Source organism: Lampetra fluviatilis, chromosome 20 (assembly GCF_964198595.1).
Source record: "Lampetra fluviatilis chromosome 20, kcLamFluv1.1, whole genome shotgun sequence".
Lineage (NCBI taxonomy): Eukaryota > Metazoa > Chordata > Hyperoartia > Petromyzontiformes > Petromyzontidae > Lampetra > Lampetra fluviatilis.
Genome location: NC_136294.1, coordinates 11,892,822 through 11,907,605, shown reverse-complemented (window position 1 = coordinate 11,907,605; position 14,784 = coordinate 11,892,822). Strand labels below are relative to the sequence as shown.

The following is a 14,784-nucleotide window of genomic DNA, read 5'->3' as shown; positions in this document are numbered from 1 at the left end:
CCGTACGAGAGTCTATGAAATCTTCAGTCGTGACGTCTGAAAACTTTCTGGTGCCGGTAAGAGTGAGCTGTTGCAGTCTTTATTGGGTCTTACAGAGCCTCTTCCTGACACGATAACATAGGACTGCTGTCGGCAATACAATTCCACAACATTCCCCCCCCCCGATATTATTGGAGATAGAATATACATTTCTTCTTGAAAATATTAATTGAAGCTGAGGATGAAGGGTGTCTAGTTGGCAAACATTTAATATTGATTTAGGATCACGCATTTTCTCACTTCTCTTCAGATAAATCTGAAGCCTTTTTCACCCACAGACCTGGCTTGCGGTGTCAATATTTGATCAAGTTATGTAATGTTTCCAAAAATCATCCAGTCATGCCTTTGTATGTGCATTGACATTTTAAGTTTGCTGCTTGAGAAAATAAAATGCTAACAATGCTGTCCACAAGAACGCAATCTGTGAAATACTATAGAAATAGAAAGCGGAATTCCCCTTCTCCAAGTGGCAAATAAAAAATAATCACATTGCAGTGTTGTAGGTTTTTTCTTCAAGAATATGCTTTGCATTCGCCCAAGCCATATATATACTCATGGACTTTCCACCACTGGTTCAGAGCCACCATTGAAAGATGAGCAAACCACCTGTTAATCACTAGTGCAGAGATACACTTTGGCCTGAGTGAAATCGCTTTACCACACATATATAAAGAATTGCTGGAAAAGTATGTGGGGCCCCATACTTGTGTACGGTTACAATATACGTGATGCACGAGTCATCCAAATGGTCGCGAGTCTCGTGTATGTGTGTGGAGCTACACATATCAAGGGTGGCAGCACGTTATGGTACGCGGTATTTTAGTTTTTTTCCTCAGAAAAAAATACCCCTGTTTCATACCGTGCCTTGGAGAAAAATGTCGTACTGTACATTTGAAAAAAAAATTTGTACCGTAAAATTGAATGCCGTAATTTAGTACCTTACATCGTACCTAAGAGAAAAAATCTTAGAAAATAAGGTATAGATGACAAGCGCGCCTTATTTATCTATTGTAGGAAGATCCTTTTTTAAACCCCAAAACGTCTGTTAAAATGTTAGATTTTTTTGTTTGAATTGACAAAAAAGATTTTAATCCAAATTCGCATTTCGATATATTGATTAAACAAAATTCTGAAAATGTTTATCCAATTCCAATGGTTGTAAGTGGAATTTTGAGAAAGGAATCTTGCCTGCTTATTTAAATTTTTGATAGCTGATGTGTTAAATTATTGTAACTGCCTTTAAAGACGAGAGTATAATGATTTATTATCAGAGGATCAGCTTCTAAATTAGTTTGATCATCTGAGTTGGTACAAAAAATATCGTACTTACCGTACCATGCCTCATGATAAAATATTATACCGTAATTAGAAATAAAAAAAATCCCTTACCATCCTGCCACTCTTGATACACACAAATGATGATGCGTATGTTGAGTGGCAGTTGGAATGGCAGTTTTAATGTTAATTAAACTATTACTATTTTTATTTTATTTTACCAGGTAAGACCCACTGAGCTATTTAGGTCTTTTACCGAAGCGACTTGGCCACAAATATCACGTGGACATTTATGACAGCCACATAGTCTTAACGCATGTTTCTAAATGTGGAGGGAAAAACTGGAGGACCCGGAGAAAAATTCACGCGACCACGGGGAGAGCATGCAAACCCCAAATATACAGGCATCAGGGTCGGGATCAAACCAGCCGAGGTAATTTAATATCTCGCCACTGTGACGAGATGTAAAAAAGACAGAATTTAATAAATATGGTCTAAAAAGCCAGCACTGTACATATAATGTGAAGACTTCCACACCCCTTCATTATGAGGACCTTTTCATAAGCAATTCCGTAAAAAATGTTTATGTCTGCAAATTCGTGACATCAACTGCATATTTCCAGGAATAAGGTCTTGTTGCGTGGGCAGAGCCAGCTATTTTTACAACGCCCTACAAACCTTTCATGGCAGGAAGTGAAAATGCTTTGTGATATATTTTTTCTGGGCAACCTAAATATATTGCATTGTTTGTATGACTACGTGAAGGCACTCGTAGAGTGGCTCTCTTTTCTTAAGGTACCTTTCTGTTCCATAAATCTGGGCCAGGGGCTGATATAAATAAATAAAATTAAACACACAGACACCTCTGACCTAATAAGCCTGAATGCACCTGATCCCTTCAGACCTTGGAAGGTTGAGGAGCCTGGGTGGTACTCTGATGAGCGGCTACCAAGCACAATCACAGGTGCTATAGGTTCTGTGGACGGCAGAGGGCAGTGCGGCAAAATATATTCTGTTACTCCCCCCCCCCCCCCCCATCTTCATCAACCTGCACTGACCGGTGTGGTGAAGTATGGACAAATAACCCTGTGCTGCCTTGTGTTTCCCTCCAATTGTGCATTTGATTGTACTGCCAAGATGAGGTTCAACGGAAGAAATAGTGTCTTGGTTATGTGAGCAATAATTATGTAGTTCAAATGTATGGATTGTCGTGCCTATTCTCAGTGCCACATGCGAGCGATGTTTCTCACACCAAGCAAAGAACGGCGAGTTCATCGTGGTCGCACTGCACGAGCCAATGGGTTCGGTGCCCGAGTGTGTGGGGCTCAGGTGATCGCACGGTGTTGGACCGAGGGGTGCATATTGTGTTTCTCAAAGAGACAGATTACGCGGTTGTCTCAGGATTAGTTTGAAATGTCACCGTCGTACAAATGAAGAAGAGGCACCCACACACTCTCGAAACCCTCAACATGCCATTTTTCAGTGGTGAAGCAATCGAGAAACAACAAGACTGCAAGCCAGTACATTGAGTGAGGCTCTGGGGGTTTTTTTGTCGGTTTTTTTGTGAGTACACATGTGTATGTACAGGCGGTTTTCGCTTTTACTACAATGCTTCCTGGAAACATCGTCGTAAATTGAACTTTATTTTCCCATCGATAGTAGAAACGGTAGAAACATCACTTGCCGTTGTGCTTTTTCCTTTTATCGGCCATATTTAATGAGTCAAATATCCACAAAAACACTTGAGAATAACAAAAGCTCCATGCCCAAGGGACATCGCAAACCAGACTGACTGTTAAAACGCGTTAGATGCATCGTGTATCGAGTTTGCATGCTATAACTCGTGGGGTAAAGTGATGGTGCTTATTATGGTCCAATAAAAAGACCCTTTTTTGGAAATGGTGTTGTGGTTGAGAAAGCAAGAGGGGGGTATATCAGTTCAGGGAAAAATTCCAATGTTCACCATCTGCTTTATATGTATATATCTACATGTTAATGTAAATAGTCATTTAAGAAACGCAAAATCATGCTAACAGCGTCTCTAATGCTTATTGCTGTCTCGCCACGCTGTGTTCATCAAATTAATTTTAAGCTCTCGAAGGGTTTAAACTCAAGGTTTTTGTGCACGAGTTTGTCGGGCAGAGAATCCTTTGCGACAGGACAGTCTGATGAGGATGTAGTACAGTAAGATTGTTTTCAAATCCTACTGTAAAATATTTTGAGTGTCCTTGTGCGCATTTTCAAGGAATTGGCCCAAATACCAAATAGGTCCTTCCTATATAAGAGTTTTAAGAATCACTGTGGGATTTAAGGTATTCAAATGTATTTTGGCTTTGTTGAGGATTACTTAAGGGCATTAATTGAGTTCTATATATGTTTGTGTGTGTCCTTTTCATGTGAGTGTAGGACAATGGAGAGCAGCGAGCTGTCAAGACCTGTCGGATGGAACTGAGTCCCAGGAATCGGGAGCGATGGGTTCTGGAGATTCAGATCATGAAGAGGTGGGTTTGTTGACTGACTCAGGGCTGCATTGAGGAGTCTCGGGGTTGCTGTTGCTATGTACAGAACGCAGGTAGAATTATGTGTGCATGACACTGCTGTTTGCACTGTTGCATGTTTGTTGCTTCAAACGAAAGGGGCTCTTACCACCATACTGCAATTTTTTTATTTTACCAGGTAAGGCCCACTAACTTATATAGCTCTTTTTCAGAAGCGTCCTGGCCACAATTGATAGCTCAACGAAGCGGCTCATCACGTGGAATTTTATAGCAGCCAAATACTCTTCAACGAGTGTTTCTCCATGTGAAGGGAAAAACCGGAGAACCCGGAGAAAAATCTACAGCCAAAAGTATGCAGCCGTCATTGCTCAGCGAACAGCCGCGTAGTCATTGCTGTTGTGAAATTCCAAAGTTCAACGTTCGCTGTTGAAGTGAATTGTAAAGACCTTGTGACGTTTTCCACCGTAGATGCCCATTGTGTCCCCCACTTGGGCATTACGTGCAAGTGAACCGTAACGATAATAACTCCCCCCCCCTCAACCTGTTTACCTGGGTCGCCTTGACAAAAAGGGCCTCGTTACTTGGCTTGAGATGTGTGGTAATTTTTCGCCTGCGTTACAAGCCGATGAGTCATCACAATTCGGAGGTGCGATTTGATTCAGCCATCATGTGGTGCATGCAGAGGAGCCTCCGCTGGCTCCAGGGCTTATTTGCATCATTCACATACAACAAGTACGACTAATTGATTCCTACGGACATATTTCAATGAGCCTGTCCTGTGCTTCAGAATATATTTCAACCCGTGAATGATTACGTGCACGTTAGCTACATTGGGAGTTGTAATCTTAATTTTAGAACTTTCGTGACTGCAGGAATTATTATTTGTTTCTTTCGGTTAAGTCACGTCTAAAGATAAAATAATAAATTAAATTAAATAATAGAATACGACGTTTCGATTGCAACACAAGCAATCATCATCAGGTATAATGAAATAGCGACATAAAATCTAACCAGAAAACTATAGACAGACATATTAGCAGACAGATATCACCAAGATACATAGCGAGAGCAACACAGGTAACAGAGAGGGGTGATCGTCTCTGTGTGGTGGCCTTAAATAGACAGAGGGGGGGGAAGTTTTAAGCTTATCTTTTTTCTCTCTCTCTGGCGACTTGTTTTCTCTGCCTGTGTCCTCTCTTTAGATTGTTCACACTTAAATTCTAACTTAGCAATCTTTGAAATACGTAATCAACCAGGCTATGCGTTAATTGTGTGTTGACCGACCCTCTGTGTTGTATTACATTACATTTCGATATTTTACTAGCTTATTTAATTTTAGTGTGTCCTTCTCCTGATTTTCAGGCTTGCTTGCCGTGCCATCGCATTCGCAGCACCACGTCTGTTGACCACTCATTGATATGCTAATTTTTTCTCTAACCCTCCTCCCTCTCTCTGCCTCCGCCCCCCCCTCTGTCTATTTAAGGCCACCACACAGAGACGATCACCCCTCTCTGTTACCTGTGTTGCTCTCGCTATGTATCTTGGTGATATCTGTCTGCTAATATGTCTGTCTATAGTTTTCTGGTTAGATTTTATGTCGCTATTTCATTATACCTGATGATGATTGCTTGTGTTGCAATCGAAACGTCGTATTCTATTATTTAATTTAATTTATTATTTTATCTTTAGACGTGACTTAACCGAAAGAAACAAATAATAATTCCTGCAGTCACGAAAGTTCTAAAATTAAGATTGAACCACTTCTACGGGGAAGTTTTAAGCTTATCTTTTTTCTCTCTCTCTGGCGACTTGTTTTCTCTGCCTGTGTCCTCTCTTTAGATTGTTCACACTTAAATTCTAACTTAGCAATCTTTGAAATACGTAATCAACCAGGCTATGCGTTAATTGTGTGTTGACAGACCCTCTGTGTTGTATTACATTACATTTCGATATTTTACTAGGTTATTTAATTTTAGTGTGTCCTTCTCCTGATTTTCAGGCTTGCTTGCCGTGCCATCGCATTCGCAGCACCACGTCTGTTGACCACTCATTGATATGCTAATTTTTTCTCTAACCCTCCTCCCTCTCTCTGCCTCCGCCCCCCCCTCTGTCTATTTAAGGCCACCACACAGAGACGATCACCCCTCTCTGTTACCTGTGTTGCTCTCGCTATGTATCTTGGTGATATCTGTCTGCTAATATGTCTGTCTATAGTTTTCTGGTTAGATTTTATGTCGCTATTTCATTATACCTGATGATGATTGCTTGTGTTGCAATCGAAACGTCGTATTCTATTATTTAATTTAATTTATTATTTTATCTTTAGACGTGACTTAACCGAAAGAAACAAATAATAATTCCTGCAGTCACGAAAGTTCTAAAATTAAGATTGAACCACTTCTACGGGGAAGTTTTAAGCTTATCTTTTTTCTCTCTCTCTGGCGACTTGTTTTCTCTGCCTGTGTCCTCTCTTTAGATTGTTCACACTTAAATTCTAACTTAGCAATCTTTGAAATACGTAATCAACCAGGCTATGCGTTAATTGTGTGTTGACAGACCCTCTGTGTTGTATTACATTACATTTCGATATTTTACTAGGTTATTTAATTTTAGTGTGTCCTTCTCCTGATTTTCAGGCTTGCTTGCCGTGCCATCGCATTCGCAGCACCACGTCTGTTGACCACTCATTGATATGCTAATTTTTTCTCTAACCCTCCTCCCTCTCTCTGCCTCCGCCCCCCCCTCTGTCTATTTAAGGCCACCACACAGAGACGATCACCCCTCTCTGTTACCTGTGTTGCTCTCGCTATGTATCTTGGTGATATCTGTCTGCTAATATGTCTGTCTATAGTTTTCTGGTTAGATTTTATGTCGCTATTTCATTATACCTGATGATGATTGCTTGTGTTGCAATCGAAACGTCGTATTCTATTATTTAATTTAATTTATTATTTTATCTTTAGACGTGACTTAACCGAAAGAAACAAATAATAATTGGGAGTTGTCTTAACTGAGTTGGTTCCCACAGTTGCATAAAAGACGATGAATTTGTTTGAAAGTAAATATTTACCAACCATCACTGTCAATTGCTGTTTTATTCAACCACAATTAGAGCCGTCGCCATAGCTTCCTGTGCGTCTAATGTCAGCACACTGGTAAATGTCGCCGAGTCCTAATCATGTCAGTTATTTCAACAACGTTTTTCTTCACTCAAGCACCAATATTCCATATGTAAACAGTATCGCCTCCGTATTTGAATAAAAATAAAGAGGAGCAATGCTGCCGATGTTGTAGTTATGACTATTATCAGTTTGTCATCAAGGCCTGTCTGTGTTTAGGGTCATGTAGTTCCTCCCCATGCATTGCAGACAGGTTGTGTGATTAAGAGTGGTTATCACCTGAAATGTCACTGATTTAACGTATACATTTTTTAAAATTTTAAAACAGTTCATAAGTCTGAGTTTTTTTGTGAATTGTGCACCACTGCCGATACGTCACCAAATTATGAAAAAAAGTAACATTCCAGGTTTACCGGTCTACTCGCTCACCTGGTTCCTGTCGATACTTTGTGCTTGGGGACAAAACAAAATAACAACGCTGATGAAGCCCAAGTAGCTGTTGCGTAATCCTGTGTCTCTGGTACAATTTTTGTTTGTTTTGGAGACACTTAAAGAAAATCCAGTTTGTCACTCCCGACAACGTGACTGGCTGTGCGGCTCACTTGAGCTCACACTCGTGGGTGGATGTTCAGCTCACTTTAGCTCACACTCGTGGGTGGCTGTGCGGCTCACTTTAGCTCACACTCGTGGTTGGCTCTTCAGCTCACTTGAGCTCACACTCGTGGGTGGATGTGCGACTCACTTTAGCTCATGCTCGTGGTTGGATGTTCAGCTCACTTTAGCTCACACTCGTGGTCGGCCGTTCGACTCAGTTTAGCTCACACTCGTGGGTGGCTGTGCGGCTCACTTTAGCTCACACTCGTGGGTGGCTGTGCGGTTCACTTTAGCTCACACTCGTGGGTGGATGTTTGGCTCACTTGAGCTCACGCTCGTGGTCGGCCGTTCGACTCAGTTTAGCTCGATCACTTTGCTGAGCACGATTTACTGTGGTGCCGTTGTATTTGCGGAACGAGCTGTGCTTGACAATGGAGGGTCCTCGTCTGCTGGATCTGTGGCCGAGGGATTCTGCTGCACGTGGTGCCGTGGTCCATGCACCCGACTCACGCACGATTGAAAGTTTAATTCCTGCTCGGGAGATGACTCAACTCATCGTCTGGTTTTGGTTGATACAAGAGTAGCACTCTGCACAAGTCAGCAGTGGTTGTCCCATATAGATATACTGGCTCCTACCATCGAAGTGTGAAATTCACACCACTCCTTGCAGGGCCACAGTTGGAAATGAGCGCCATCTTGCACTTGCTAGGGCATTGAGACACTTTGCCTCGACTTGTTTAGTCAGCAGACTTTGCAACAAGCATCAGCCACGTGCATTGCGCTGCACAGGAGGGAAGCATTCTTCTGACTGCATGTGCAGCCCGTTGTTCTGAGCCATTGCTGCATTTGTGTGGTGTTCGATTCCCATTCAGGATCCACACAAGTGACTATTATTCGAACCGGTCCTGAGCCTCCCATAGGTCGACTCAGTCTAAGATGAGTACCTGGTGCGATGCGTAAACATTGCCACTCGGGTGACTTAAGGCGGCCGGGCGTGGTTCTGGCCACCCACCCCCTAGTGTGCTGTGCCGGCCGTCATCGGTACTTGTTAAAACTATACGTGGGTTGATCTTTGTCTTTGTGGTGTGTCTGCAGGCTGAACCACCCAAACGTGGTGTCGGCACGCGAGGTTCCCGAGGAGATGGAGAAGGCGCTGGGTCCCAGGGACCTGCCCCTGCTCGCCATGGAGTACTGCTCCGGCGGGGACCTGCGCAAGGTCCGCTGCCCCTTCTCTCCCCTCCCCTTGTTCAGCTCCATGTTCAAACAGCTTTCGGTGACAATGTACAGAATGCCTAAATGCCACCGCATCTCCTAGCGCTTCACAGCACGCAAAAAACATTACAAGAGTTGGGTATAAACAGGGTAATTGACTCGACAAATGAAATGCAAATGGTGCGATAAGATAAAAATAACACTTGAACCATATTGTTATTAATATTCTTTTGGTCTTTCGGTAAAGCCACGTAAATAGAAAAATAATAAAAAAATATCACGACGTTTCGATCGCAACACAAGGAATCGTCATCAGGTGAAAAAATATAGCAGGAGAGCTGCTGAGGCAGGATGTGAGAAAGGTTTGAGATGGGTGTAGCCCAAGGGTCATAAGCGAACTGGGCGGGGCTAGAGATGAAATTTGCATGTCAATGTCAGATCGGAGAGCTCAGCTACCTCCACGACGACGAAGCTGTGGAGGTGGCCATTGTATTGTGAGAGATTAGCATGTCCATGTAAGAAAAACGAAAACCACCGCCACATCGAGGAAAACGGGCAACGGTGAGCCATACTCGCACGAAAATAGATGCATCTTACGTGTTGAATTGAACAAGGGCAGCGGAAGTGTGAATTGCGCTCTGCGCAGTGAACTCTCTTCCTGCAGCCTGCGTGGGGTGTCCTCCAAGCAGCATCCGCGTCTTGTTTAATCTGAATGCCACAGCCTAATTAGCATGTTTAAAAAATCAAAAAAACCTGTGACATTACACGTGTGACATTACACGTTGCAGAAGCCACTGCGATGTATCCAGTGCGGAAGGACAATAAGCTAAACACACAGTGCGCAAACCCGGCACACCACCCGATACTTAATGTCTGCGTTGAAAGATCCGGCGCCTGACAGAATGGCGGTGGTGTTTGCTGCAGGTGCTGCTGAAGCCAGAGAACTGCTGCGGGATGAGGGAATGTGACGTCATGGCCGTCATCTACGACATCTGTACGTAATGAGCGGGACTGATTTTGTCGTCTTATGTGGCCTCAGACTTTTATTTTTTAAACTCCCAGTGTACAAATGATCCTGTTTTGAAAGAAGACTACCAAAGACAATACATTTATTTTATTTTATAGATACGTACGATACATATCGGGCCATTTGATGCTTTGTTCACAGAGGAAAAAAAAACGCCGATAAAGTCACTGTCATGCGTGCTTATAAAGTGCTGTTTGTCATGATATCAGTGCAGAAACATTGCAAATGCACTGCCAACAGTATATGGTATTTTTTCATCAACACGTGTTTGAAGACGGAATCTTCATACACTGTTGGACAGGCTGACATGAACGGCTTAGTTGTGTATCTACGGATTAAACGCTATTGTTTGGGTTGCGTTTTCTTTTAAAAAGTCCAATCCTTGTTTCAGAACTGTCCATACAGAGGAGCCCACACTCATACGCGAGTTTATCCGAGTGTTCGTGACGATAATAAGAACAAGAACCCTGCCACCGGTTTGCATGAATCCCCACGTTGCCTGTGTGTGGATGCATTGCACACAATGGGAAGCAGTAGTGGGTGCACAGCGCTATGAACCAAGTTGGAATCCCGCTCACGACCAATAACAGTGCCGAATATTTGAAACCGGTTCTGGGCGTCCCCTAGGTCGACTCAGCGTAATATGTGTACCTGCTGTGGTGTGTTGCCATCGGCACTGGGAAGACAAAGTTGGCGAGGGGTATTGGCCACCCACCCCCTCGTGTGCCATACTGGCCTTCATAGGTGCTTGCTTATAGCACTTGCCCCAAACATCTGTTAAAGGCTATACGGGAAATCTTTGTCTTTGCACATACACACCTGCATGCTTGTGGTGATGAGATGTTAACTACCTTACCTGGTATGCAGGAGGTCGTGGGTTAAAACCCGAGCCTGACAATGCTTGCTGTATATTTGGAGTTTGCATGGCCCTCTCCCCATGGTCGCGTGGATTTTACTCCGGGTCCTCCGATTTTCCCTCCACATTTAGAATCAATATGCGTTTAGAGTATTTGGCTGTTATAAATTTCTACATGATGATAAGCCACTTCTTTGATCTATCATTTGCGGCCTGGTCGCGTCTAAAAAAGAGCTATATAAGCTCCGTGGGCCTAACTTGGTAAAATAAAAAAAGTTAATAGTAGTTAGTACAGCATTTGTGAACTGATTTGAATCGTTCCACTCTACGTATACTACCTGTTTGGCCTGTGGGTGGTGCTGTGAACTTTTGATGTACGTGTTTCTTCCTGCAGGAAAGGTGCCTCATTGTCTGCCCACCCTGACTAATAACTGATATGGAATATGTGCTTTGCATTCACGACACCTGTCAAAGAATGCACCTCGCATAGGCAGGAGATATATATGTGTGTGTTTGATGTGTGAAAATGTGTACACTGGACAAATGTGGTTCATCCTTGGGAGGAACTGTGTTGATTCGTTTTGTTATCCTCATTCAGATGTTGTCTGAAATTGCGATATCAGAAAAGTTGTGGAATTCGTTCTTTGTCATCGGTTCATTAAGGGTTGTTAGTCTATGATTACTCTTGGTGAATAAGAATGAGACAAACAAGCATGACGCATTTTGTTTAGCAAAACTGTGTTTTTTACAGATAATTGGAATGGTGAAAATGTAACATACAACTTGTGAAAGATGCACACAACCAACAATGGCAATACTTAATTTAAGCGCATATGTGTAGAATTACTTACCAGTAACGTGGTATGTTTGGCATTGTTCCAATCGTAGGTTATTTGCGTTACATATTTTTTTCAATGCATGGCAGTCCACAAAATCAGTTTGCAGGGTTGACACGTGGCAATGTCCCAGGGAGTATGTGAGGTGATGTATAACTGAAATAATGACGTACATGAGAGTCGTTGGTGAGTAATCATGTATTAATCAGCCAATATGAAATTACTAGAATAACATTTAAATCCATGTGGTTAACTTGAACCATGTTGGGTCAGGCAAGGGGGGTGGTGTAGAGTAGCCAGAAGAGGTTGAGAACAACCACTGGCCTAGAGGTGACTTTATTCCTCTAGTTCTCGGTGGCAGTCAGTAGTGGTTTGTTTATCTGACCTCCGTCAGAGGCAGTGGATATTGGGGTAGAATCCAGCCTCCTTGTGACTTTGTTTGTGTTGCCCTTCTTTGGCCCCGCAGCCCAAGCAGTGCAGTATCTGCACACCAACCGCATCATCCACCGCGACCTGAAGCCCGAGAATATCGTGCTGCAGCAGCAGCAGGACCGGGTGGGTGCTTTCACCACAGCCACTGTCGTGCACCACCCACACTACGGCCACGGTCGTGCACTACCAACACGACAGCCACGGTCGTCGTTGCAATCATTGCGCAATTGTATGCAATTGCAATCGTTTCCCACACCTCTGATTCACATGGTTGGTAACGTATGGTGCGAAATAAGTTCTACATACAAACACAATTTTAGATAGCTGGGTGGTACAGTGGTATTACTGCACCTCACAGCAAGAAGGGCACAAGTTCTATTTCAGACTTGGGAGTCTTTCAGTGTGGAGTTTGTATGTTCTCCCCCATAGCTAAACAAAACACACGATGCTGGATTTGGTAAAAATATCCACACAACCACGAGGAGAACATGTAAACTCCAAATATACAGGTGTCAGGGTCGGGTTTCGAACCTACGACCATCCTGTATACCAGGCGAGGTAGTTAACATCTCGCCACCGTAAGAGCTGAGAGTCACTTGTCGGAGAGTGCCAGTTCACAATCTTAGGGTTGTGAGGTCCAATCCTGTTTGGGTGTCGATTCAGCCGATCTTCCCTGAGGGTTGATAAACATGGGTACCACTCAGTGGGTAGTCACCAGTGCTTGTTCTATGGCGAGACTGTATACCGTCATTGTAAGGTGGAATTTCCATCGTTATTTCAGGGCCATCAAGTGAAGTGTGTATTTCACTTAGGGACAATCTACATCTTGAATTTGTAATTGCATTATAATGTGTGCTGCTGTTTATTTTGTTATTTTGCGTTGTTGTTCTCTCTGTTACTATGCCTGCCATTCTGTCCATCCATCTGTTATTCACTTTCAAGCAAGTACTACATAGGCAATGTGTTTCATGGTTATACAGTGTTTCCCCTCAACAACCGTATAATAACATCAACAGGTCGGTATGCACATGTCCTTCATGAATGGACAATTATAGACAAGCCAGAGTGCGATTGTGGCGATGCAACCCAAACTCTGGACCACAGTAAACTACTCTACTCCTTCAATGGAGGAATAGGAAAACCACACAAACTCTCTACTGAAGCCCTCATCGAGGTCGGCAGACCCCGACATTGGCATTTAGCTCCTGAACACATTGCCATCGTTTACAGGAATATAAAAAACAAGTTTCCCTGGGAAAGTTCGGCGCATACTGTATGTCAGTGTGTTCTTACCTGCGTGAAAAGTAATGGGGGCTCGTTTGCATAGTTAATTCTCTGAAATGTAACATCTCCGTGTCTTCCTGCGCAGGTCATCTACAAGATTATCGACCTGGGCTATGCCAAAGAGCTGGACCAGGGCAGCTTGTGCACCTCATTCGTGGGGACTCTGCAGTACTTGGTGAGCGCCGGCATCGCCCCCCCTCCCCTCCGCGGGTGCATCAGGGCAGACACTTTACCCAGGATGCACTGGTCAACATGTATGTGTGGGTGCGTTGAACAAAGTGCTCCAGCGCCATGGCCAGCAGCTCCTCCACGCCTTTGTTGCAGCGACCGGCCGCCCTGCATGTAAGTACGCACAAAATATAAAGATCCCCCAGACTGTAAGGGCGAGCGCTGTTAATGGGCACCTATGTGTGTATGTACGTTGAACGTCTTTTGCACCGAACGCAGGCAACTGTGCTAATCGGAGGTGTGGGGCAAGGACATCAAACTAAACACAAAAAATATTTTCTAAAGAACATAACTACCCAAGACCCAGTAGGGCCATGAGGATAACTTTAATTTCAGCAATTGCTGTGAACAATGAATTGGTTTAACAGTTCGATGTAAGCAATTGTTATGCATAAAGTCTTTGACGAGCTTACAGTGATTGTTATGAGTAATGATACTGTTTACTGTGTTCCTGCTTAAATCATGGGAGTTCTGGGGTTTTTTTACACCTGTTAATGGAGATTAATTTTATGCGATTAGTTTTAGTGACACCTGTATCACATTGGAAATAATCTGAGAGCCCTCAGAGTCCAGAGTGACTCAGTGTGGTCTTTTATATGACATTCACCATGAAGGTGAATGAATCAAGACATCTGATTGTGTGTATTAACACTGAACCATGATAATAATAATGACGCAAATTGTGTTTGTGCAGCTGAGGCAGACGAATGACATTTCCGCTTTCCACACTGCGCCACCGTTAATCGCCTCTCCACGTTGTACTCCAGTGCGTCACACTGGCACATTGTCAGCATTTATCCTGTGAAGGGAACCCATACAACAGACTAATTGCAACATCATTCTAGTAAATTGGTGAGGGCATACGCAAACCATAGCTTGCCTGCAATAATGATGCTGTGTGTGTGTAAATTATATCCAGCAAAAGCTCTGTTTTCCGTCCCTTCACCATCCGCAATGCTCTATTCACCGGCATCTGTCATCGACGGCAATACAATCTTCCTTCAAGCATCCGGAAAGATTCACACAGCCATCCGGCATCCTGCGTTGCGCTTATCAGAGACCTGTTGCTTACGAAAGCTTCAGGACATTGCCGAGTGGTGGTGCGAGCGGAAGTCCATACATAGAGTACTGTACTCCTGTACACTATACTCTAAACTGCCACACTGCTTATCTACAATCAACTTAGAATGTTCTACAACTGAGTGGTGTGAGTACCTCTGTAAAAGAGTGTGATATTTCTTATATCATAGATTAAAATGTAGGTTTAGCTTCCTTCTTGAAACGTTTTACGTGATTGTAAAATTTGGTGAACCATCATCAGTATCTCTCGTGTTACTGGTTTGTTTGATTAACCGGCACATTCCATTCCCCATGGATGCTGGAT

General features: G+C 43.3%; 1 protein-coding gene across 3 annotated transcripts in view; it reads left to right on the top strand.

The window, feature by feature from the left end:
* IKBKB (inhibitor of nuclear factor kappa B kinase subunit beta) overlaps window positions 1-14,784 on the top strand; it is a 94,798-nt gene that overhangs the window by 17,315 nt on the left and 62,699 nt on the right. For all 3 annotated transcript variants that reach the window (XM_078865623.1, XM_078865622.1, XM_078865624.1), the window contains exons 3-7: window positions 3,721-3,815; window positions 8,621-8,741; window positions 9,662-9,731; window positions 11,923-12,011; window positions 13,258-13,347. In XM_078865623.1, the coding sequence (XP_078721749.1) occupies window positions 3,721-3,815; window positions 8,621-8,741; window positions 9,662-9,731; window positions 11,923-12,011; window positions 13,258-13,347 (465 nt within the window). The remainder of the gene's footprint in view (window positions 1-3,720; window positions 3,816-8,620; window positions 8,742-9,661; window positions 9,732-11,922; window positions 12,012-13,257; window positions 13,348-14,784) is intronic.